Genomic DNA, 27,135 nt, shown 5'->3' with positions numbered 1-27,135 from the left:
TTTGCAATTCAGTCTGCAATTCGTCGGTGATTTTCAGGTGTAACGAAGAGAAGCTGTGATGGAAAACCCCAACTAATGTTTTTACTGTTATTAAATATAACAAGAGTGTTAGTTCTTGTAAAGTGTTATACAGTTACTATTGTTAGTTTGGAAGGTGCGTTCCCCGAAGATAAGTTCCAGCGGAAAGAATTCAAGGCCAATCCTGATTCATCTTTCATCAAGATGCATAAAGTAACAAAACAAATAATCATTTCAATGATTTCATGGATGTATTTTCTCTGATGATAACGGTACATGAAGCATTGACAATGAAACACCACAGCTGTGAAGATTATTACTACCGATTTTTTTTGTGACGTATTGAGAAAATTTACTTTCTGGAATAAATATGACTATCTAATGCTAAAAAAACGTTAGTTCGAAACGTAAGCCAAATCAAGATGCGTACTTTCGTGCCACTGTTTGTCCTAATTGTAACATACACAACACATTCCACCATATGACTAACGACTCCCATCGGATGAATCGGTCGCCCCTTCCGTGGAGGTTGGATTCGCGGTCGGGTATTCCTGCTCGAAACGAGTGCTCAGCGCGTCGAAGTGATCCACACTGAAGCTAGTCGTTGTAAACGCTATGCTGGAACCGGTGTTACTGTTTGCCAGGCTGGCCAGCGAACTACAGTTGGTGAAGTTCCGGAAATAATGGTAGAAACGGCTGCCTCGTCGTTCCACTCGGGCCCGTTCCCGCTCGCAGCGACATATTGTGCGCAGGTAGGGCTCATAGTCACAGCACGTGGATCGGCTTCGCACGGGATTGATGCCGATGTAGGAGGAGATGGTTTGACTGCAAGAGGGGAAGAAATTCACATGAGGAAATGAGAACTTTAATTTTCTACTATAACTTACCAATCTTCGCCATCAAACTGCTTCAGGCTATCGTAGCACATGACACCTACTCCGCTACGTCGTTTATCATGCGGTGTGGATTCCGGTTCCGGTTCGAACCACCGTTCCCAGGAGATTTCCACCAGTTCGTGTGCCATCTCTTCCTCCAGGTGGTTCACCAAGCGGTCTGGGTCCACGTGTGTCCTGGAATCCCTCTGAATCCGGGCAGCCGTCGAGATGTTCTCATAGAAGAATACCAGCTCTTCGAGTTCTGTAAGACTGTGGTCCTTAGTCGGAACCTTGACGTTGGGCGCTGAGGCAGTGGATCGACCCCGCTTTCGCTTAGGAGTTACAGCGGGAGAGGGAGTGGGCGCGAAGGGACGGGGCTGTCGCAGAACCCGTTCCATATTGCACCAGAGATTGTCAAACTTGACGGGGAACCGTATCAGTTCTATCTGGTTTTGGTTCCGGCTGAATAGCCGGAACAAGGCGGTGTGTTTCCGTGCTGGAGGGGCATCCGAGTTGGTGGAGGAAGCATTGGATTGCCGGGACGCGTCGTCATCCAATAGAGATTGTGGGATTTTGTCTTCTCGAATCCGGAGCTCCGGCTCTTGCACGCGAGCGGTCTGTTCCGATGCGAGACTTCGATCGCCTCCACTTTGGACAAAGAACTGGAGCTCATTGATGGTTTTCCGGATGTCCTTGCGATTGAAGGCGTACAACCGGGCCAGTTCCGATTGATCCAGGTGGACTTTCTCAACGAGGGACATGATGGAGAGCAGTTTGGCAACATGGGCGATTCCTGGGGCTACATAGCGGATCACGTTGTTCGAGATGTATCGGGAGAGGTGGGGACAGTTCCGATCCGTGGTTGTTAGTACGATAGGGCGTTTGGAGGTGGATATCAGCTGATTGATGGCCGTGATAAATCCTTCGTCCTGTTCGAACACTATGTCGGCGTCTTCTATCAGGATCAACGAAAGTTTCTTTGATCCAGAAGAGCCTTCCGAATCGATGGACACCTGGCGAGCTTCTTTTTTCGATGGTTTCCGGGATTTTTTGAAAATATCCACAGCTTCGTCCTTCCTGCGGACCTGATGGCTTTGTGTAGCTTCCTGCAGCTCCTGAAGGATAATCTTACCTTTCCGTCGACTGCTGGCATTAATCTCCAAGACGTTGAAGTTCATATCGTTGGCCACGGCGTAAACATTACAGGTTTTGCCACATCCAGGTGGTCCCACCAGTACGACGTGGTTCAAGATCTGACTCGAGGTGGACGACATGCTGGAGTTGGAAATCTCGAAGTCATCCTCGGAATCGTACGGATTTCCAGCACGATCCTCCTTCCAACTAGAGAGAAATTTCTTCAACGCAATCGCCGGCTGACAATTGACCAGAATATGATCCGGAATTAGTGGTTTGTACTTTTCCGTAAAGAGCAGTTCCCCGTTCAGATTTTCATATTTGGACTCAACGATTTCCACACTATCCTCTAAAATGATTGCCTCTTCCAGCTTCCGACCCTTCCGCTGTCCCGAAGGAAGAGGAGGAGGATCACTTTCCTCGAGATGTTCTTCGAACATGGCTTTGAATTGCTTGTAGCATTTGAACACCGGAAAATGTGAGTAGCTCTGCTTCCACGCCCGAACGATGTCCTTCACATTTCCGATCTTGGGTAGGACGTAACTGTAAGCCTCTTCTGAATCACCATACCCAATCAGCTTGGCCAGGATGTCCTCCACAACGGAATCGTCGCAATCATTCAGAGTAGCAAATTCAAACTCATTTTCCTTTTCAGGAACGGCCGCCTCGTTCGGCGATTCCGGTTTAACCCTAATTTTAACACTTCGTAACGGGGACCGATCACCCACCCTACCGGAAAACACCAGCTGCTGGACGTGACTGATCAGTGGAAATACCGGCGATTCGTTCAGAATTGATTCCTCAAACGATCGCTGCTTCTCAATCTCCAGTCGCATCTTTTCCGGGATTCCGGACATCAAGAATGCTTGCCGAGCACGAACCTTCTCTGGGTCTTCCACAGGTTTCTTTACAAACAGTGGAGCCAGTTTAACGTTCCGTGTTGACTTGGGCGTTCCATCCGGATCCACGTCCAAACTTCTCACCGATGGTGATTTACCTACCTTCGTTCCGTCGGATGGCGAATTCGCGTTAACTATCTTCAAAGGAGTGCCAATAGACTTCCTACCACGCCGTCCGGACGACGATTCCTTCTCCGGACTGATGCCATTCAGCACGGCATAGTCTATGATTTTTCCGGCGCATGCCCGCCGAGGACGTCCGGTGCTACTGCTGGTGTTCAGTGGGCTTTCGTTTTCGTTCTGGTGCTCCTCCGCTTGAATCTCGACGACGGCTGCTACTTCCGGCGGCGGAACGTCCTCATCGATCGCAACCGTAGTCCTGCGAGGACGCCCCGTACGTTTCGGCGTTGGAGGAGTCTGGAAAACGAAGTACGTTTACGTTTATTCGGCAGGAAACTACAAATCTAGCACAGATGATGTGGTCGTCTTAAAATATCTGCTCTACTGTAGATTTCTAGTTCAGATGACGTGGTTTGTTCAAGAAAATATAAAAGTTTACACAGGAAAGGATTAACAATATTCCGAGTGATCCCAGTGCAGCCCCAGATCATCGTATATTAATAAAAAGTGGTTTCATGAAAAGCTTTCAGACTGGTTTTGCAGCCGCTGATTCATCAGAGGACCAGAACTTCACCGTATGGAAAGTAAGCAAGCAATACTTGAGCAAGAGTCCTTGATTACTACCACTACTACAACCACAAGCTCCAGACAACCCCTATCCCGTGGGTTTACATACTATCAAATACAAACTAGCGGCAAAGGTTGGTTCAAAATTGTTCTATATATTAGATAAATACATTGATCAAGCTCTACATTACAGTTTCGACAAAGTTAATCACCCATACCCGATTGCTTAGACTTATTGCCTCTTACCTCATGTGATGATTTCGCGTCCTCCGGCGACTTGTCCACCTTGTTGAAATACCCCAGCAGACTGTCCTTCTTCTTCAACGGAGAATTGAGCTTACAGACAAACTCATCGCCTTCAGACTTTTTACCGGGAGATCTTTCGCCATGCTCTTCCGGCACCGGCGTCGATGGTTTCGAATCGTCGGAAGACAACCTTCTACGGCCACGTTGTTCCGCTATCTGTCGTGCCGGTTCCTTCTTCGGTGATCTTCCCTTTTTCCTTGGAGACACTTTTGGCTCCTCTACCATCTCCACGTCATCCCCTTCCTCGTCATCCTCTGGTACTTCCATGTTCCGAATCAACTTCTTCAGTCGCTTGGTCCTACGATTCATCTGATGCGCGATGAATTCCTCCTCCGCTTCCTCTTGCAGCTTACGTTTTCCAGCACCCTTACGGTCGGCCCATTCCTCAAGTTTCAACTTTCGTTTTACCTTCTCTTCTCGCTTCTTCAATTCCTCCGGATTGGAAATTTCTCCACCAGAGCAATCGTCCTTGCCGGGAGAATTCGAACCGATAGCTTTATTTCTGGAGCTCATCATCAACTGGAAAGCATTCATCTTTTTGCCAGGTGGGTCTTCCTTGGGTTTCAATTCAATTCAATTCAATTCAGTTTATTTCAATTCTTATCCTATTACATATTGTTGCATTTAGTTACGCACTGAGATGGATTGTCCTGACAGCAGTGATTTGAGCTACATTTTGGGTTCTAGAAATTATAGTTGCTTATTTTTAATTATTCTTGAAGAAAGGAAAAATTTGAAAAAAAAAAAACCTTCGTAAGTGCGATAGGAGGGGACAGTTGGAGGAAAAACTTAAACTATATATTAAACTATATCACAGCTCTATTCTGCTAGGTCTAAAAGCAAAGGGTTATCCGAGGTTCTGCATCCGAGGATGAATTTAGGGAGAAGCCGATGAAACCAATCTTCGATCAATTCGATTCCAGCTTGTTGGTGTAGATCGTCAGTGGGGTGCAAGAATTCCAGGTCCATTATCATTTTAAGAAGACGATTCTGTTTTCGTTGAATTTTCATGCGATGGGTTTGAGCGCAAGTGTGCCACGCTTGGAAGGCGTATGTTAGTGTAGGTCGGAAAACTGTTTTGTACAAGAGCAGCTTCGTTCGTCTATCGAGCGCCGATCGACGATTGACCATGGGATACAATGTTTTTGTAAGTTTGTCGCACTTTTTCAGACTGTTCGAGATATGCTGAGAAAAGTTCATTTTTTGGTCAAGCGTAGCACCAAGGTATTGCACAGCTTCGGACCAGGGAATTGACTGTCCGTTAGCTCTAATTTCCCGTTGAGGTAGGTTTCTTGGACTGCGCTTCCTGGTGAAGAAGATGGCCTGGGTTTTGTTGGGGTTAATCCTAATTTTCCACTGCTGCTGGTACGATTCGAGGGCCTGTTGAGCTTGTTGCAATTTGTCCACGACAACTGTTGGGTCTCGATGGGATACAACAAAGCCGGTGTCATCAGCAAACAGGTAGTACTGGACGTGGTCGATCATCACCAAGTCCGCTGTGAATATGTTGTACAGGATCGGGCTGAGTACTGCTCCTTGAGGCACACCGAAGGGGATCTGTTTACGGTCCGAGACTTCTCCATCTACAGCTACGTGAAACGAACGTTCCTTGAGAAAAGAACGTACAATTTTCATTGTAGACATGGGAAAATTGCCCTGTACCATTTTGTGAAGAATGGCTTCCTGCCATACAGAGTCGTACGCCTTTTCCACGTCAAGGAGGATCATTCCAGACGATTTGCCTTGAGTGAAATTCGAACGAACTTGTTTTACTAGTCTTACCAACTGATGACAAGTAGAATGTCCCTTCTTGAAACCGAATTGCTGGTTCGGGATAATACTGGCAGTGCTCAGGTGCGCTTCGATGCGAGCTAGGATGAACCTTTCCAGTAGCTTACTTAGACAGGAAAGAAGACTAATCGGCCGATAGTTGGATGGGAGCGTCGCATCTTTATTAGGCTTGGGGATGGCAATCACAACGGCGTGTTTCCAGCGAGAGGGGAAATAGCAAATTTTTAAGCATGCCGAAAAGAGTTTAGCCAGTACTATCACGCCTTTTCGGGGAAGATGTTTTAGCAAAACGTTTCTAATTTGGTCCTCTCCAGGTGCTTTTTTAATCTTCAAGTTGCGGATATGTTTTTTGACGTCTTTTGGGCGAATTATGTATGAGGTGTCGGGCTCAGGGACCGCCTGGTCAATGTACTCCGAAGAGCGGGTTACATTTTCAACGGTAGTTGGGTCACTTACCATCGAATTAGTATGGAATTTGGCAAAGCTATCGGCGAGTACTTTGGCCTTCAATGCTGGAGAGGCGACTAGTGTGGCATTATCAAGAAGTGGTGGGCTGTACTTACAGGTATTCCGTAGAGCTTTTGTTATTTTCCACATTTGGTTGCTCCCATGTTCCAGCGTTTGAAGAGTTTCTCTGAATTTTCGAAAACGGATCTGGTTGCATTCTTCTGTGATTCTAGAGTTGAGCGATTGGAGAATTTGTTTGTAGAGAGGGTCTCTGGTCCTAATCCATTGACGACGACGGCGATTCCGAAGTGCAATCAACAAACGTGTGTTATTGGAAATACTTGGTGCATCATAACCACGGGCGATGACCGACGGGACCGCAACGGATTCAGCTTCCAACAGAGTTTGAGTAAAGTTGTCAATCGCTCGGTCAACATCGGCTTCACTGTGTAAGGTAGCGTAGGTTGGGTGCAACAGATCTATCTTGGAATCCACCACACGCTGGAATCTCCTCCAATCGGCTCGTTGATAACACCGGAACGTAGGCACTGATTCTGTCGGCTCAGCGTCGAGCCGAACGTCGAAGGTGACAGGTAGGTGATCGGACGATAATTCGTTTTGAGTTGTTGGCTTCGTCATGCCGATCAAATTGTTCGACAAGACGAGATCCAGTGTGGATGGTCTGCCGCGACCAGTTGGGTGGAAAGTAAACGTGTCTGGGTAGTGTATATAGAAATTGTACTGCGAAGCGACACTCCTAAGTATGGTTCCTGCTTTGTTGGCCTTCAGACAATTCCATTGTCGGTGTCGCGCGTTGAAATCACCAACCACAAACAGCGGTTCGTTGCTTCTCATTATGTTCCTCAAATCGGTACGGTAGTCGCTCCAGTCAAATGGTGTCTTCATTCCGGCAAAGTAGGCCGCTATGAAGTGAACATTGGGGCCATTTTCCGTGGGGATAGAGATGCCGGCACACTCCATCGATTTAGTTGATATGTCCATTGTGACAAACTTGATTCCTCGTCGGACGGCGATTAGTACCCCTCCTCCTCTTTCATTTTCGCTGGGTGGACGATCGAACCGGACGCAGTTGTACGTAGGGTGGAAGATTGATGACGTGGGACGTAACCACGTTTCGGTGACTATCCCTACATCAATGTTGAAACGATCCAGGAAATCGAAAAACTCCATTTTCTTATTAGCTACAGATCGACTGTTCCAGTTCACCACGCGCAGAGTTTGTGGATTAGACATGGTACACATATTTAATCATTAGCTCAGAGAGAGCCATGAATTGCTGTTCTTTGTTGCGACATCCTTTTAGTCGAGCGAAAAGGTCCCTGGCTAGGCACATGAACTCAGACAGAGTGAAGAGATCGTTTGTGTCATCTGCTACTGCATCAGTGTTGGCGCTGGTTAGCACTTCGGAGTATGAACGGGAACTTCGAGCTGTAGTTTGCAACATTTGTACTGGAGCACGAGGCGGGTCGTTGGTTAGCGATGGCCAGTTTCTTGGGTTTAAGGGAACGCTTAAACGCGCGCAGTTTCACCTTGATCTGATTGCGTGAAGCAAATCAGTAGCAAGAACCAACGATGTCGTTACACGCTAAACAATAGGGATGTGTCTACTACCGAATCGAGTGTCATTGTTCTTAAACCACGTAGACCAAGTTTTGGCCATCTCAACCCCCCCCCCCCTTCCGTAGACTTTTTTTCCTTACAAAAAATTTGAAATTTGTATGGAGCGTAGACTTTGACCAGAACCCCCCCCCCCCCCTCCCTTCCCCCTTCCCTTCTACGTAGTTTATGAACGGCCCCTATGTATAGAGCAGCAAAACAAACAAGCATTTCAATGATTTCATGGATGTATTTTCTCTGATGATAACGGTACATGAAGCATTGACAATGAAACACCACAGCTGTGAAGATTATTACTACCGATTTTTTTTGTGACGTATTGAGAAAATTTACTTTCTGGAATAAATATGACTATCTAATGCTAAAAAAACGTTAGTTCGAAACGTAAGCCAAATCAAGATGCGTACTTTCGTGCCACTGTTTGTCCTAATTGTAACATACACAACACATTCCACCATATGACTAACGACTCCCATCGGATGAATCGGTCGCCCCTTCCGTGGAGGTTGGATTCGCGGTCGGGTATTCCTGCTCGAAACGAGTGCTCAGCGCGTCGAAGTGATCCACACTGAAGCTAGTCGTTGTAAACGCTATGCTGGAACCGGTGTTACTGTTTGCCAGGCTGGCCAGCGAACTACAGTTGGTGAAGTTCCGGAAATAATGGTAGAAACGGCTGCCTCGTCGTTCCACTCGGGCCCGTTCCCGCTCGCAGCGACATATTGTGCGCAGGTAGGGCTCATAGTCACAGCACGTGGATCGGCTTCGCACGGGATTGATGCCGATGTAGGAGGAGATGGTTTGACTGCAAGAGGGGAAGAAATTCACATGAGGAAATGAGAACTTTAATTTTCTACTATAACTTACCAATCTTCGCCATCAAACTGCTTCAGGCTATCGTAGCACATGACACCTACTCCGCTACGTCGTTTATCATGCGGTGTGGATTCCGGTTCCGGTTCGAACCACCGTTCCCAGGAGATTTCCACCAGTTCGTGTGCCATCTCTTCCTCCAGGTGGTTCACCAAGCGGTCTGGGTCCACGTGTGTCCTGGAATCCCTCTGAATCCGGGCAGCCGTCGAGATGTTCTCATAGAAGAATACCAGCTCTTCGAGTTCTGTAAGACTGTGGTCCTTAGTCGGAACCTTGACGTTGGGCGCTGAGGCAGTGGATCGACCCCGCTTTCGCTTAGGAGTTACAGCGGGAGAGGGAGTGGGCGCGAAGGGACGGGGCTGTCGCAGAACCCGTTCCATATTGCACCAGAGATTGTCAAACTTGACGGGGAACCGTATCAGTTCTATCTGGTTTTGGTTCCGGCTGAATAGCCGGAACAAGGCGGTGTGTTTCCGTGCTGGAGGGGCATCCGAGTTGGTGGAGGAAGCATTGGATTGCCGGGACGCGTCGTCATCCAATAGAGATTGTGGGATTTTGTCTTCTCGAATCCGGAGCTCCGGCTCTTGCACGCGAGCGGTCTGTTCCGATGCGAGACTTCGATCGCCTCCACTTTGGACAAAGAACTGGAGCTCATTGATGGTTTTCCGGATGTCCTTGCGATTGAAGGCGTACAACCGGGCCAGTTCCGATTGATCCAGGTGGACTTTCTCAACGAGGGACATGATGGAGAGCAGTTTGGCAACATGGGCGATTCCTGGGGCTACATAGCGGATCACGTTGTTCGAGATGTATCGGGAGAGGTGGGGACAGTTCCGATCCGTGGTTGTTAGTACGATAGGGCGTTTGGAGGTGGATATCAGCTGATTGATGGCCGTGATAAATCCTTCGTCCTGTTCGAACACTATGTCGGCGTCTTCTATCAGGATCAACGAAAGTTTCTTTGATCCAGAAGAGCCTTCCGAATCGATGGACACCTGGCGAGCTTCTTTTTTCGATGGTTTCCGGGATTTTTTGAAAATATCCACAGCTTCGTCCTTCCTGCGGACCTGATGGCTTTGTGTAGCTTCCTGCAGCTCCTGAAGGATAATCTTACCTTTCCGTCGACTGCTGGCATTAATCTCCAAGACGTTGAAGTTCATATCGTTGGCCACGGCGTAAACATTACAGGTTTTGCCACATCCAGGTGGTCCCACCAGTACGACGTGGTTCAAGATCTGACTCGAGGTGGACGACATGCTGGAGTTGGAAATCTCGAAGTCATCCTCGGAATCGTACGGATTTCCAGCACGATCCTCCTTCCAACTAGAGAGAAATTTCTTCAACGCAATCGCCGGCTGACAATTGACCAGAATATGATCCGGAATTAGTGGTTTGTACTTTTCCGTAAAGAGCAGTTCCCCGTTCAGATTTTCATATTTGGACTCAACGATTTCCACACTATCCTCTAAAATGATTGCCTCTTCCAGCTTCCGACCCTTCCGCTGTCCCGAAGGAAGAGGAGGAGGATCACTTTCCTCGAGATGTTCTTCGAACATGGCTTTGAATTGCTTGTAGCATTTGAACACCGGAAAATGTGAGTAGCTCTGCTTCCACGCCCGAACGATGTCCTTCACATTTCCGATCTTGGGTAGGACGTAACTGTAAGCCTCTTCTGAATCACCATACCCAATCAGCTTGGCCAGGATGTCCTCCACAACGGAATCGTCGCAATCATTCAGAGTAGCAAATTCAAACTCATTTTCCTTTTCAGGAACGGCCGCCTCGTTCGGCGATTCCGGTTTAACCCTAATTTTAACACTTCGTAACGGGGACCGATCACCCACCCTACCGGAAAACACCAGCTGCTGGACGTGACTGATCAGTGGAAATACCGGCGATTCGTTCAGAATTGATTCCTCAAACGATCGCTGCTTCTCAATCTCCAGTCGCATCTTTTCCGGGATTCCGGACATCAAGAATGCTTGCCGAGCACGAACCTTCTCTGGGTCTTCCACAGGTTTCTTTACAAACAGTGGAGCCAGTTTAACGTTCCGTGTTGACTTGGGCGTTCCATCCGGATCCACGTCCAAACTTCTCACCGATGGTGATTTACCTACCTTCGTTCCGTCGGATGGCGAATTCGCGTTAACTATCTTCAAAGGAGTGCCAATAGACTTCCTACCACGCCGTCCGGACGACGATTCCTTCTCCGGACTGATGCCATTCAGCACGGCATAGTCTATGATTTTTCCGGCGCATGCCCGCCGAGGACGTCCGGTGCTACTGCTGGTGTTCAGTGGGCTTTCGTTTTCGTTCTGGTGCTCCTCCGCTTGAATCTCGACGACGGCTGCTACTTCCGGCGGCGGAACGTCCTCATCGATCGCAACCGTAGTCCTGCGAGGACGCCCCGTACGTTTCGGCGTTGGAGGAGTCTGGAAAACGAAGTACGTTTACGTTTATTCGGCAGGAAACTACAAATCTAGCACAGATGATGTGGTCGTCTTAAAATATCTGCTCTACTGTAGATTTCTAGTTCAGATGACGTGGTTTGTTCAAGAAAATATAAAAGTTTACACAGGAAAGGATTAACAATATTCCGAGTGATCCCAGTGCAGCCCCAGATCATCGTATATTAATAAAAAGTGGTTTCATGAAAAGCTTTCAGACTGGTTTTGCAGCCGCTGATTCATCAGAGGACCAGAACTTCACCGTATGGAAAGTAAGCAAGCAATACTTGAGCAAGAGTCCTTGATTACTACCACTACTACAACCACAAGCTCCAGACAACCCCTATCCCGTGGGTTTACATACTATCAAATACAAACTAGCGGCAAAGGTTGGTTCAAAATTGTTCTATATATTAGATAAATACATTGATCAAGCTCTACATTACAGTTTCGACAAAGTTAATCACCCATACCCGATTGCTTAGACTTATTGCCTCTTACCTCATGTGATGATTTCGCGTCCTCCGGCGACTTGTCCACCTTGTTGAAATACCCCAGCAGACTGTCCTTCTTCTTCAACGGAGAATTGAGCTTACAGACAAACTCATCGCCTTCAGACTTTTTACCGGGAGATCTTTCGCCATGCTCTTCCGGCACCGGCGTCGATGGTTTCGAATCGTCGGAAGACAACCTTCTACGGCCACGTTGTTCCGCTATCTGTCGTGCCGGTTCCTTCTTCGGTGATCTTCCCTTTTTCCTTGGAGACACTTTTGGCTCCTCTACCATCTCCACGTCATCCCCTTCCTCGTCATCCTCTGGTACTTCCATGTTCCGAATCAACTTCTTCAGTCGCTTGGTCCTACGATTCATCTGATGCGCGATGAATTCCTCCTCCGCTTCCTCTTGCAGCTTACGTTTTCCAGCACCCTTACGGTCGGCCCATTCCTCAAGTTTCAACTTTCGTTTTACCTTCTCTTCTCGCTTCTTCAATTCCTCCGGATTGGAAATTTCTCCACCAGAGCAATCGTCCTTGCCGGGAGAATTCGAACCGATAGCTTTATTTCTGGAGCTCATCATCAACTGGAAAGCATTCATCTTTTTGCCAGGTGGGTCTTCCTTGGGTTTCTCTTGCTCCGAATCCTGTTTGTGTGTCTTCCGGGGTGATCGTCTGGGTGGATCTACAAAAACAGAACAACGATTAAATATAATATAATATAATTAGTTTTTTTACTCTAAAAATTAATATTATTAAAAGGATACGAATTGGCGGCTATACACTACGCATTAGAGCGAATAGTCTCTCATCCTTCTAATCAATTATTTAATTGTTGGAACCACACGATATAGACGTTGGTGTTGTGACCGAAACATGGTTGTTACGTAGCCGCAACTCCCTGTATCATACCAAACACTCAAGGTGGGGAAATTCTCTCCCAAGAGCAACAATCTTCAAACTTCTACATCCACTATCCAGAAAATCCGACACCCCGAATACAAATTGAGGTGTAGCTGAGCATTAGCAAACAACATCACTACACTTGGTACTGTCGTTTTATGTTGTAGCTTTAATGTACTCTGACTTCAGCTTGACATATGAAAACGTGGCAATGCATCTGACGTTAATGTTACATTAGCATCTAACGTCATACTAATGTAAAACGATGTACATATGAGTATCAAGATAACGTTATGGATCTGATGTTACATCAAAATGTAACGTCATGCTGATGTAAAAGGACGTGCTCATGAGCATCAAGATACATCCGAAAACATTAAGTTCTGATGTTACATCAAATTGTAACGTCATGCTGATGTATAATAATGCAAGTATAAGACATTAGGCTCTAATGTTACATTAAAAAGTAACGTCATGTAATGTAAACTGATGTTCTCATAAACATCAAGATACCTCTTAAAACGTTAGATTCTAATGTTACATTATGGGCTAATGTTGTGCTGATGTTGAACGATATACTCTTTAAAAATCAAGGACATTAGATTTAGACGTTCCCTGATGTCCCCTCCATCAGGATTACGTTGCGATTTACATACATCAGAAAATCAAATGTTTTTGATGTCATGAACAATACCCAGAACATCACAAACTGATGTTTTCAGACATTTCTTGATTTGCAAAAACATTAGATTTAAATGTTCACGGAAGGTTTTTGATGTGCAAAAACATGAGACTAAAACGTTTTCTGACTCGTTTTCTGATGCATGTTGATGCATGTAAACATTAGATACAAACGATTTTCTAATGTTTTACGATGTAAAAAATGTTACATCTAGACGTTTTCAAATGCGGATACACATGAAAACGTTGGGTTCTAATGTTACATTCTAACCTAACTTCGTACTGATGTTGAAAGACGTACTCATAAAAACTAGGAAACACCCAAAAACGTTTACTTCTAATGTTACATTAACAGCAAACGTCATGTTATGCCAAGTCGTTATGTGAATAAACATCAAAATGCATTCAAAAACGTTATCTTCTAATCTTACATTATACGCCAACGTCATGCTTAACCCTTTGAAGCCGGAATTTTTCCAAGCTTTCTTCTGGAGTTTTTTCTACGTTTTTCTATAGTTTTGGTATTCAATAGTATAAAAACGGTAGAATATTATGCGGAATATTTTTTCTGGACATCCTAGGTCATCCAAACTATTTTTGAGTTTAGATCCTTAAGTCTATGGCTGTAACGGTAACTTCTTTCATTATACAAAGCTACGATTTGTAATCTATCATGTCCAGTAAGTCTCCTGAAAATTCAATAGACAGTATCATATCATTCGGGATATCCTAGATCATCCAAACTGTTCTTGAGTTTAGATCATAAAATCTATGGGTGTAACGGTAACTAATTTCATTATACAAAGCTGCGATTTGTAATCTATCATGCTCAGTAAGTCTTCTGAAAATTCAATAGGCAGCATCAGATCAATCGAAATATCCTAGGTCATCCAAACTGTTCTTGAGTTTAGATCAATAAGTCTACGGGTGTAACGGTAACTTCTTTCATTATGCAAAGCTACGATTTGTAATCTATCATGTCCAGTAAGTCTTCAGAAATATCGATAGACAGTATCAGATCATTTGGGATATCCTCGGTCATCCAAACTGTTCTTGAGTTAAGATCCTAAAGTCTACGGGTGTAACGGTTACTGCTTTCATTATACCAAGCTGCGATTTGTTATCTATCATGTCCAGCAAGTTTTCTGAAAGGTAAATAGACAATATCAGATCAGTCGGGATATCCTAGGTCATCTAAACTGTTCTTGAGTTTAGATCCTAAAGATTACGAGTGTAACGGTAACTTCTTTCATTGAAAGCTATGATTTGTAATCTATCATGTCCAACAAGTCTTCTGAAAGTTACAGTGGGTATTTTTATCATCTAAGCTTCATAATAGTAAGGAGCCCATATTATCCCTAAAATATATAACAACGCGTTTTGTTCCTCTAACTGCTTTGGTAAGTACAGTGGATTATGTAACACCTTAACGTAGTGGCAAAAGCTATTATCACAAGTCTAGACCTGAAGCTATGGTCTCCGGTGTAGTGATGTTGATCTGGAATATCTCAAAACTATCATTACCGATTACAGTCTAAAGTTCATTGTGAGACTAACTACTGTTACTATCAAGAGCTAAACTTCAGGATAGTTTGGACGACCCTCAATGTCCCAAAGGTTCATAAAAATATATAGTAGACTTTAGGTTGGTCCAGTCACCGCTATTGATATATCATAATCCCCAAGGGTTATAATAAAAACCCGATTTAATCCACCTACGGTGAACAGAACCCTTCTTACACTTATTTAAAACTATTGTTGTATTATTTGTATTTAACATATTTATTTTGTGTGATGGACCAAAAGTTCTAGAAAATATTATACAAGGATATTGTAGCTTTCATTTGGTGCTTAGAGAACCCAAATCGGTTGACAGACAGCTGAGATATTTATTATGGTACCCTTGGTCAAAAATCTCTCAAAAAGTTAACCTTACTCTTAAGTACTCTTTGAAAGATATCTCGGTAACCAAATGTCCAATCCTAACAAAATTGTATAGGGTTCTACTAGAATTTTATAGCTTTCATTTGGTGCCAGGATAACCGAAATCGGTTGACAGACGGCCAAAATATTTATTATGATACACTTGGTCAAAAATCTCAAAAAGTTTAGTTGTATAAATCTTAAGTACTCTTCGAAAGATATCTCTGTAACCAAATGTCCAATCAAAATAAAATTTCTGGGCGATCTACTAGGATGCTGTAGCTTTCATTTGGTGCCAAGAGAACCCAAATCGATCAACAAACGGCCAAAATATTTATTATGATACACTTGGTCAAAAATCTTAAAAAGTTTAGATGTATGACTCATAAGTACTCTTCGAGACATATCTCGGTAACCAAACGTCCAATCGAAAAAAAAAATCAATAGCGTTCTACTAGGATGTAGTAGCTTTCATTTGCTTCCAAGAGAATTCAAATCGGTTGACAGACGACTGAGAAACGTGCGTGCCTTTTTTTGTAACGCACATACACACACACATACACACATACACACATCACACACACACACATACAAACATTTGCTCAGTTCGTCGAGCTGAGTTCATTGGTATATGGAACTCGGCCCTCCGGGCCTCGGATCGAAAGTCGGTTTTTCGAGCGAATTTTATACCCTTTTTATGGGTGTAAGGAGAGTAAAAAAGTAGACTTCATATTGCTCCAGTAACTGCGGTTGATTATGCAGCGTTACTCAGTATAACAGATATGGTGTAGATAGATATACGAGTGTAGACCTGAAGTCCTGAACTCCAAGGAAGTTTGGCTGACCTGGAATATCCCTGTAGTGTCTCTAAATGTCATTTCAGATTTCAAGAGCTTCGCGAATCCCAGCAGTTTATGCAATACTATTATTTATGGCGAAAACACATAAAGTTATTCTTGTAGATTTGCAGGACTTCATTATAGAACAGTTTGGACGAACCTGAATGTCCCAAAGGTTTATAATAAAAAATAAGACTTCAGATTGCTCCAGTAACTGCGGATGATTATGTAGCGTTTCTCAGTATAACAGATATGGATACTGTTACGAGTGTAGACCTGAAGTCCTGAACTCCAAGGTAGTTTGGCTGACCTGGAATATCCCTATAGCGTCTATAAATTACATTGTAAATGTCAATAGCTTGACGGATCCCAGTATCTCATGCAATGCTATTAGTTGTTGCGGAAATACATAAAATTATTCTTGTAGATTTGAAGGACTTCCCTACAGGACAGTTTGGAACACCTAGAACATCCCAGAATATAAAACACCTTTCGATATCCTTGATGAAGGCTAAATGGATACATATAAACGAAACCCCCATCCAAGTTTAGCTTTTAGAACAACTGGTATGTCAATTATTTCGTTTTTCCAAATTTCATGGTGTTCAGGATGTTCTAGGTTATCAATGTAGTCCCAAATGCAAATATCCCAATTTTTCCCTTATAGAGGACTCAATTTGCAACAACTTTGCCGAATACAGTATTCTGTTTTATCGTATGGGTGAATTTATACAGCCGTTTCTATGTTGGGGTCATATATGACCCCTCCGGCTCCAAAGGGTTAAGTAAATTGATGTACTTAAAAAATCGAAATAAACGTAATGATATCAGATTTTAACGTTAAACCACGAAGATATAAATATAAATAAATAAATAAATAAATATCAATCGATAACAAACTTGGTTCTCCTGTCATCTAAAGGGAAGTGTCGGCTCGTGTATTGCGCATATCGAAAATTCTGATATGCATTTTTTGAAGAGGGTTACCGGACCACATGGTGACTCTCTTTGGGCCTAATGTGCCCCTTTAGCAAACGGTAGAGACAACACTTAAAAATTCAAGTTAACATCTCAGGACATTAGAAAAACTTGGGAATATACACGGAGAAACTGAAAAACTCAAAATTAGGTACTTTTAAACTCAATTTTGAGTTCTTTTTCATCTCCCTTTTCATGCGCTCTTTCTATTGTTGTCAGAGAGTGAAGAGAGAAACAACCCAACTTTTGCAGTTCCGTGCGTCAAGCCAACACTGAGTTTCTAGCATAGTACTCAAATTTGAGTGAATACAACCTAGTCAAAATTTCGGTTGGGTGGAAAAAACTTAAAATTAGGTATTTTTTTCACATGGAAGCAAGCGGGAACAACCCAACAAAAACATCGATTCCATCAACTCAAAATTGGCTTGACACACGCAACCCCGAAGTTGGGTGGAAAGAACTCACTTTTGGGTAGTTTGGTCTCTCCGTGTAGTGTTTCTGTACATGAACAAGCATTTGAAAACGACCAGATGTTACGTTTTTTTACATCGAAAAACATTAGAATAACGTTCGAATCTAACGTTATCATCATACATCAGAAAACATTTAAATCTAATGTTTTTTCACATCTAAAAACATCTGAAAACATCAGGTTCTGATGTTCTGGGTAATATTCTGGGATTCTATAACATTCCCCAGAAAACCATTCCCCAGAAAACCAATCCCCAGAATTCCATTCCCCAGAATGTACCATTCCCCAGAAAACCATTTCCCAGAAACCCATTCCCCAGAATGTACCATTCCCCAGAAATCCATTCCCCAGAATGTACCATTCCCCAGAATTCCATTCCCCAGAATTCCATTCCCCAGAATGTACCATTCCCCAGAAAAAAATAAAACTATTGCTTTAATTCTGAATGGTTTATATTAATAGCTAAAAATCAAATATTTGTTCGTAAAAAATCACCGGAAGAAACATCCTGCCAAAAATTCTTATTTGACAAGAAAAACTTCGGAAATAACCCAACTAACATTTTCAGCGCTATAAGCTTCAGTCATTTGCTTTCTGTTGTGTAAACATCGAGTAAAAGCAGTCAACGCTGAATAAAAAGAAAGCTAGTCAAATATAAATCATAAGCTAATACACGACTGCAAAACAAGCACCATACAGCTACCAAACTCGGTTTTCAGAAATCCATTGCTTGCCACTGGGGCTGCCTTTACTCCACCCTATTCCAACTCCGGGAGATTTCCCGGAAGATGTGAAAACTTGAACACATCGAATAGGAGTCCCCACTTACAAAACAGCTGCTACTATACAGTACAATTCATTATACTGACAAAACCCCAAACCAGCAGCGCTTTAAAGGCCGTTATGCGATTTCATTACGGCTAGAAGCTGTAATAAAGAAACTGTTGGTTTACCAACACGGCTTGTCGGATATAAACATTGTCAAAACAAACTTTAAGCGGGATATATAGCTACTACACAAATTCTTTACAGCTATCCATGTATGCGCTGTGAAATTATTTGGGTTGCTCTTATTGCACTTTAATTCAATGCCGGAAGATTTGCCGGAAGATGTGCAAACCGAGTAAGAGTTCCAGCCACTACAACAGCTGCTTTTATACAGTACGTTTTGTAATGTTGCCAAAACACAAAACAACAGCGCTTCGTAGCCGTTTAAAGAACACTCTTTCAGCTAGAAGCTGTGAAGAAGACTCTTTTGGCGCAACCACACAGCTTGTTCAATGTAAACATTATTGCGTTTGACGTTTCACAAGCTTTTACAGCAAGATGAAGTTGGGTAAGGTTTCTTGTGGCACAATTATGAAGCCTTGTCTGGAGTAAAACAAAACGGGCTATTTTCTATGTTATTTATATATAACAGTGTGGCAGCGAGGACATCATCAGGACCAGTGGATACGGAGATCGGGAGTTCGATTCCAAGTAGCGGCAAGTACTTTAATTATTCAATTTTAAATGTGATAATTCCAGTTCCACATATATTGCGTCACGGTATCCATAACCTAATTATATTTAATCGTTTAGTTTGGGGATGCCGTAAAACTATTATTTAACAGCTGCGAAAAGGCTGAAAAAGCGCCTTCTCAAGATGTTATTCAGTTAGTGGTTACATAGGAGCCGAGAAAAGAGCTATGACTAGGTGGCATAGAAGCTGATCGCACAGCATGTACAAGCTGATTAAGTTCGCCAGATTCATTGGTATAGGGCTTGTATAGAAGCTTCCGTCCATATGTACAACACAGTAACTCAGCATCAAGCCGTATTAGGGACGCTTTGTTGACGTTTACATTCACAATAAATGTTAGTTGGGAAGCATGATTTGCCTTTACAATTTAGGCTATTGGTATGATTATTGGCATCGCAACTGCTTACTTTTTCAACATACATTTTTCCTTCTTTTCTGCATAGGCTGTTCTTTCGAATTGTACTTTTCAGTAAATTATCGGCATCAAAACTTCTTACATTTTCTACGTAGTTTTTTCCTTCTTTTCTGCATAGGCTATTGTTTCAAGTTACACTATTCAGGTAATTATCGGCACCACAAGCACAGGTGTTTAGAAATTTAGAAAAAATATGAAATAAATATAACAGCAATTTTAAATAACACCGGTGGAGGCTGTAATGCCCATAATTTCCCGAAAAGTGCAATTCGAAAGAACAGCCTATGCAAAAAAGAAGGGAGAATCTATGTTAAAAAAGTAAGCAGTTGCAATGCCGATAATTTCTTGAAAAGTGCAACTGGAAAGAACAGCCTATGCAAAAGAAGGGAAAATTTTTGATAAACATATAAGCAGTTGTAATGCCAACAATTCTTATAACGACTCAAACATTTTTTTAACGAAGAAGGAAACGTAACACTCTGATAATTGCCATCGTACATCGATTTAACGGTTTATTTGAAAATTTGAGAGTTGACCAACTGCCAATTCGCGGTGCTCGCATAGTTTTTGTTTGAGTTTGACGTTTGCTCACTACTGCCATCTAGTTGATGATTGGCCAAATTCATTCCTTTTAGAATTAAGCGAACCTATTTCCGAGACTAAAATTTAAATCGAAAAATGTTCAAAGTGTTACGTCTGTTTGTCTGTGGTGACATTGTTTTCCTTGCGGCATTCAAAAGCCCAACACTGTTCCTTTTTTTAAACAAGCTTTTTTTAGAATTTAGGCAATTGGTACAATTATTGGAATTATAACTGCTTTCATTTTCAACATAGACTTTTCCTTCTTTGCTGCATAGGCTGTTCTTTCGAATTGCACTTTTCAGGAAATTATCGGCATCACAACTGCTTACTTTTTCAACATAGATTTTCCTTTCTTTTCTACATAGGCTGTTCTTTCGAGTTACAATGTTTAGGCTAGTTACAATCGGCACCACAAGCACAGATGTTTAGAAATTTGAAAAAAAAATATATAATAAATATAACAGCAATTTAACACCGGTGGTTGTAATAATGCCCATAATTTCCTGAAAAGTGCAATTCGAAAGAACAGCCTATGTAGAAAAGAAGGGAGAATCTATGTTGAAAATGTAAGCAGTTATAACTTTAAAAAATTTACTAATTGCCTTAAATTTAAGAAGAATATTGTTTAAAAAGAAGGAACATTGTTGGGTTTTTGAATGCCAAAAGGAAAACAATGGTACTTTTTCTCTTCTTCATTAAAAATATTTAGAATTGTTGGCATTAAAACTGCTTATATGTTCACTTTTTCTATTCCATTCCATAGTATTGGAATAATGATGAAAGCCCTTCTCATACCGCATGAATGAAGAGCCTTTGAAGCGAATAATTAGAAACAGCCATTGGGATAGATCCCTCCAACCGTTTGCAAAGAAAAACGTGGTCAGTTGAGTCTTCAGTATCTTGTACACTGAACAACATCAGAAGAATATGCGTTTTCTCTGTAAATTTTGCACATCACTTTTAAAACGTTATTCATCGTAAAACAAGTGCTGACAATTTTCAAAATCTGTCAAAAACAAAACATTTTATAGCAACGCAACTAACAGTTTGTGAACTTTCAAGATAGGTTTAAATATCAACATGCAACTGTGTACAATGGTAATTAAACGTTTGAACCATTGTAGAATATTTTTATGGATATGTATGTATGTATACATTTTTACCTTAATTTGTTACATATACCGTACAAGAAATAGATATTTGCTCGTAATGGGGCACGTTCGGTGTAGTACTAGATTTGTAGTAATGAGCTGATTTTTTGTATGGTGAGAAGGTCAATTCTCCGTTTCTGCAAAGAAATGGTGCAAACAGCGTGTGTATTATGATTCCTTGTCTAATTTGATGCTGTTTGAGCAAAACTTTGGATAACTATGTTGTTTATGTAGCAAGAAATGGAGAAAACAACAATACTGTTGCCCAAAGTTTTGCTCAAACAGCATCAAATTAGGCAAGGAATCATAATACCCACGCTTTTTGCACCATTTCATTGCAGAAACGGAGAATTGACCTTCTCACCATACTAAAATTCAGCTCATTACTACAAATCTAGTACTTCACCGATCTGGCCTATAACACTATAATGTTAAAATCCTTGCCTATAATACTTATGACACACATGTGATACAAGAATCACTGTACAATTGCGCTTGAAATGAGTGCCATACTGAAAATTCTCTCAGTTCAAGTCAGTCTTGTTAGAATTTTCTTGACACTGCGTACCGTTGTACAGGAATCATACTCGTATCACATGTCTGTCCGGGGTAAACATATCATTATGATCAACATTTTACTGTTTGTGTATCGAATAAAACTTTTTAGCAGAGTATATTAAGCTTTTCTGGGGAATGGATTTCTGGGGAATGGTGCATTCTGGGGAATGGATTTCTGGGGAATGGATTTCTGGGAAATGGTACATTCTGGGGAATGGTACATTCTGGGAAATGGTTTTCTGGGGAATGGAATTCTGGGGATTGGTATTCTGGGGAATGGTTTTCTGGGGAATGTTATAGAATCATATTCTGGACATCAAAAAACGATTGGTTTCCTGATGACATTAAGTTACCTTGCATAAACACATATAAATCGCAATGTATTCTAACGTTCAACATCAGAAAACATTCAAATCATCTGAAAACATCAGAAATACATGCGAATCACATGTTTCTGTGCGTCAAAAAACATATAAAAACGTCTAGATTTATCGTTTTGTACATCACAAAACATCAGAAAAAACGTTAGAATGTAACGTTTTTATACATCAATATACATCAGGGAACGTCTGAATCTAATGTTTTTTACATCAACATACATCAGAAAAACGTTTAAATCTTACGTTTTTGTACATCAAAACACATCTAAAAACAAGTTTTCACCGCTGGCAAGTTTCACGTAGGTTTTTTTTTCAAATATTGGAAAACTGAACCGAATAAAGTTTTCGTGTTGTAACATTAGGGAAAAAGGAAATTATAGTGAAAGAAAATAGACGGCACAAGCAGCACACAAGGAGTGCACGGAGCATGATTTTCTATTTCGTTACGTGTACGAAAAAGTCGGTTCTGTAAAGTGGATTTCGCGTAAATGCATAAAACAATAATAATTGTGTCTTCGCATGTGTTTTTTCTCCGATGCTCGGAAATTGGTGGCTGTTTTGTCACCTAAAAGTTGTTACGAACGAATATTTACAGTAGGGGTTAGAGTTTGAAAAAAAAAAGTGTAAACAAATGAATAATCCGATAATGCTGGCATATGTTGTTGTAACAGCAATAGAACTACATATATGAAGAAAATGCGAAACAGTGTTAAGATCCCATAAAAATTTTCTGGTCGTTCCATTGAAGCTAAATATCGAGATTTAGTTAGTGTTTCTGATTAAGTTGTGAAATTCAGGATACAAAGATCATCGTGATCTGGATTATTACATGTGGCTGTGTGTTTTTCTGTTATTCTGTTATAATCAACGCACCCCCTGGCCGTGGCCAATCTGCGTTGTTTCGCTGGGCGATACGTCTACCAGTAGACTTGTATCTGCCCTATGCTAAACCGATTAGCATATCAAGTCCTTTCCACTGATGAGTAGGCTCGAATGTCCCGCCCCTCCCTATAGCCCATAGGGGGAAATAAGGAGTTTCCAGTTTCAAGTATTGTATTGATTATGACACCAACTCTTTCTATTCCTTGGGAAAAAATTACTAGACTTGGATTATCGGACTACTATTAATAATGAACATAATTAAGATACAAGTTTACATAAACAATTGTAAAAGCAGTGTTAGATACTTTAAAGTGAATTGAAAAATGTGAATAAGATAAATTGTAAACTATTTCGCGGCGACACGAATGCTTCAATAGTGTTATAAATAAAGGCGCAAACAAACAAATAATTGATATTGAAGTATGCATATTGCATTATCTATTAGCAAAGTAGTAGAAAGAGTTGGGTGCCTTATTATAAAATTGTTGTACTTATCTTGTGTGTTTCGGACCAGTCCCGTTTGTGTTGGATATTAGGACACTTCTTGCTTCAAAACGGTCGTTTCTGGAATGGAAAGAGAATAATTGGCCGCACAACTCAGCAAATGGGCGGCCCGCACATATTAGTATAATGTTGCAATGATTGAAAATAATAGAGTATAATTGTTAATCTATATGAATACTGCTACTAGTTCAGGTTTCTCACCCTCCACGATTCTCTAGATACTGTTATAGCGTGTTTGTTGTAAATTTGTTAATAAGTGAAGCCTCCAGTAATTCAAAATTTAATGTAGCGAAGATCTTGAGTGGATAGCATTCATTGATAATGATAGTGATTATTTTAATATGGCTTAATAAAAATTACTATTCTAATATTTTAAATCGGATTCGTCAATAAAATTATTGTTCATAAAATAATTAACCATGCGAATAATAACATGATATAAGAGCTCTCGTGTTTCAATCAATGCTGTCATACTATCTACCAAATCTTACAAAGAGGATTGAGGAAGTTATATAGATATTGGTTATATGAAATACTACTAATTACTATACATCTTCAAATGGATAGTGTAACTACAGAAAACTACAGAAGAGTTAGCGGTATTTGTATTATTGAAGTGATATACCCAATGGGTGCCCCAGAAATAAAAATCCATTAATTTGATTCAACTAGGAGTTCGTTCATAAATCATATATACTTCATGAGGAGAGGCAAAGTTGTAACTTCATGCAATTTTTGTTTTGCATGGACAAAACTTTATGAGGGATCGGTCTATATGTTTATGAACGGACTCTAATATATGGATTTGCAGCATAGCTGAGCCTTTCCGTCATAAGACTGACGAAAACCAATAGTTTGTAATGAAATTGTCGTGGATTTGTAGTACTGAATCAATTGCTCGACATGACCCTATGTCTCACATACGATTATGCTAATGACTCATTAAAAGATTAAAATCTGATACTCATCTCATGTTTGTCTTCAAAACCTTGTCATATTTAGAAAATGTATGCTTTTAAGGCTTAGCTCTTAAGCTATCTTAATAATTTTACTATTTACTGACTAGATAGCCAAAGTTAGAATTCACAGAGAATGAGATCATTTATAGTACTACAGCACCATAGGAGATCACTCACACTGCGTTTTCATAGAACGGCATTTTGTTCTACTAATAACAAACAGATGCTACTGATCTCCCTTAGCATAGATCCGTAGCCTAATGCACGCGCCCTGTCGGATTTCATAAGCCTCGGAGATTATTACCACCTTCAATGGTATTCCCATATACTATCCCACATTATTGTCCCATCAAGGGTCTGACTGGGCTCATAACCCCCCTCAGTGGTAATATTCTCACCAGCTTGGAATTATATTTTCCCGGTACATAAGTGATTTCGACAACATACCGTTACACTATGCCGTAGTATAATTGGAATCACTATATCAGAGGATTGAATTATCTGATTTTAAAATTTACCATTGAATCTACATTCAGTTCAACCAATCAACACTGCAAAGCACAATGGTCATATGACGAAAATCAATGCTTCCTGGAAGATATAAACCAAGCCCAGGGTATTACATGTGGCTGTGTGTTTTTAAGGGGAAAATATGTTCTGTGTGAGAAGGTCATTATGGAGTTTTGATTGCCCAATCTACGCCCCGATAGTGACGCGAGATCTAGACAAGAGCAACAAGATGTCATGGATGCAGACAGCAGATCCTGCACAGGAGATCCATTTGGTGAGATCCATCTAATTTTACCTTTCATTATTTCGGTTTTATTACATTGTATAACTTCCATGTTTATATTGTGGGATTCACACACATACACGGGAGGGGTAGCCTAAGGGAGTTAAATGAACTGATGCCCGGACCTAAGCTCGTGGAGTAGCCAGTCTTTTGTCGTGAGATAGCAACTTTATGTTGACTACCGAAGGAATTCAGGAATTTTAACTCACCCTGCTACAACAAACCATCAGGTAGATCATTCCCTCCCGGAGTGATTCTGCAGACATAGGTAATCCTTGTACATTAAAACTTGATGTTGATATAAACATCAAAATCAAATGTCAGGCTAATGCAAATTTTTATTCGGGCTCCCTCTTCCTCCTAAAGACGTGACGTAACTTGTGCATGGCCCCTAATGAACCTAATCGCTAGTTTTTTTTTATAAAGTGCGATAACTCAATTTTTTGTGAAATTTTAAGGAATATACAATTATACAAACTTTTGACAAAATTAAAAAAAAAATACTTCAATAAGTATTCAGCAAATTTCAAATACATATGAACTTTCCGGGATACCCGAAAAATCTACCAAAATTCTACGAGCCCCCTCAATTACTAATTAAATATTTAGAACTACAATCGAAAAAGGTACCCGTAAAAGGTAGGCAGGATAGGGAAGATTCAAATATTACGTCCATCATTTTCCGGGATTTCAGACCCCCCCTCCCCCCTTTGTAACGCATTTTCCCTATACCTAATACACGTACTGTCACACTTTTGTAGACCCCCCCCCTCCCCCAAATGTTGGACGTAATTTATGAACGTTCCCATAGCTAACGGTTAAAAAGCTTAAATTCTATCTCGCTACTAGCCCTGCAATGACCAACCCGTAATATTTTCTTACCTTTCGAGTCGACAATTTCAACTTCTGGCACCTCATCCCCGTCGTCATCCGGTTGCTCTTTCTCCTCCTTGCGGTCCCCGTTCTTTCGCCGCTTACTGCATTTATGACTCCGTTTCTTTTTCAGCGATTTCAACACCGATGCCATATTCTCGGCTATCATCCGGTCAACTTCGCTTTTGGACGGAGCCTCGTCTACCTTACTCGACGGCCCTGCTTGCGCCTCCGAATCACCATCTTCATCAATCTTCTGTTGTTCCGGAACATCTTTGCTCTTCTCCTGAACATTTTCTTTCGGGGATTTGAAATACTTTGCTATGCTTCCATTCATTTTGATGGTCTGATTCACAATCCGTAGTTGATTGAACCCTCCTTCACTCCTCCGCAACCTTTCATCAGTCCAACAAACACAATCAGCAAATCAAGGGCTGCGTATCATTGCCACGTCGAATCCAACTAAAATCGGCACAAAATCAAAGATTTTTCTTTACTGCTTACAAAGCCCGTCCCGGACGAGCGAAACTCACCTCCCGGAAGCGAGATTCCGACGGATTTTCCACCGAAAAACGGCGATTGTTTTTGTTCCAGCAAAACCAAACTCAACTCGCGGGACACTCGTCAATGAACGGAGAATGACAGCGCGCACTGCACTTTTTGGGCGCGAACGAGACTGCTGTCAAAGTGGGTGGGCGCAAGGTTGGTGCATGAATGTCGGTAGGTGCGCTGGAAACCGAACGTAAGGTTGTGTGCGTGAGTGCTGTGCACAGTGGTAAATTATTGTGTATTTACCGGCTACATATATTCCACCGGTTACTTAAGTAGCCGTTCCAAAGTAGCTGTTTTATAAAAAGAGGGACTTAAAAATGAACTTAAACATTTTAGTAAACGCGCGATTCCTTGTTGCAACCATCAATGACATTAAGTTTTTGACAATTAAATTGACTTTAATATGGAAAAGGCTACTTTGGAATGCTTGTTGGAACGGCTAGTAGGTAGCCGGTAAATCCACAATATCGTGAAAAAGTAAAAAAAAAAAATGATGTGATTTTTGGATCAAATTTTCAAAAGCGACAGACATTTTTCTCCAGATTTGAGTTGTTTGAATGAAT

General features: G+C 41.6%; 2 protein-coding genes across 2 annotated transcripts; both read right to left on the bottom strand.

Moving 5' to 3' along the window:
- Positions 1-247: 247 nt before the first annotated feature.
- LOC109412628 (enhanced level of genomic instability 1) lies at positions 248-7,411 on the bottom strand. Its single transcript, XM_062848644.1, has 6 exons — positions 6,481-7,411; positions 5,702-5,973; positions 5,175-5,527; positions 3,860-4,487; positions 906-3,343; positions 248-843 (listed from the first exon to the last, which is right to left on the bottom strand). Exons 1-6 carry the CDS (start codon positions 7,409-7,411, stop codon positions 504-506), a joined length of 4,962 nt encoding a protein of 1,653 aa, XP_062704628.1. The 3' UTR covers positions 248-503.
- A 593-nt stretch (positions 7,412-8,004) lies between these two features.
- On the bottom strand, positions 8,005-26,740 carry LOC115254160 (enhanced level of genomic instability 1). Its single transcript, XM_062853980.1, has 5 exons — positions 26,554-26,740; positions 26,030-26,482; positions 11,614-12,290; positions 8,660-11,097; positions 8,005-8,597 (listed from the first exon to the last, which is right to left on the bottom strand). Exons 2-5 carry the CDS (start codon positions 26,355-26,357, stop codon positions 8,258-8,260), a joined length of 3,783 nt encoding a protein of 1,260 aa, XP_062709964.1. The 5' UTR covers positions 26,358-26,482; positions 26,554-26,740; the 3' UTR covers positions 8,005-8,257.
- Between the last annotated feature and the right edge of the window lie 395 nt (positions 26,741-27,135).

Source organism: Aedes albopictus, chromosome 2 (assembly GCF_035046485.1).
Source record: "Aedes albopictus strain Foshan chromosome 2, AalbF5, whole genome shotgun sequence".
Lineage (NCBI taxonomy): Eukaryota > Metazoa > Arthropoda > Insecta > Diptera > Culicidae > Aedes > Aedes albopictus.
Note: the sequence above shows the minus strand (reverse complement) of the source record. Positions and strands in the feature narration are given on the sequence as shown.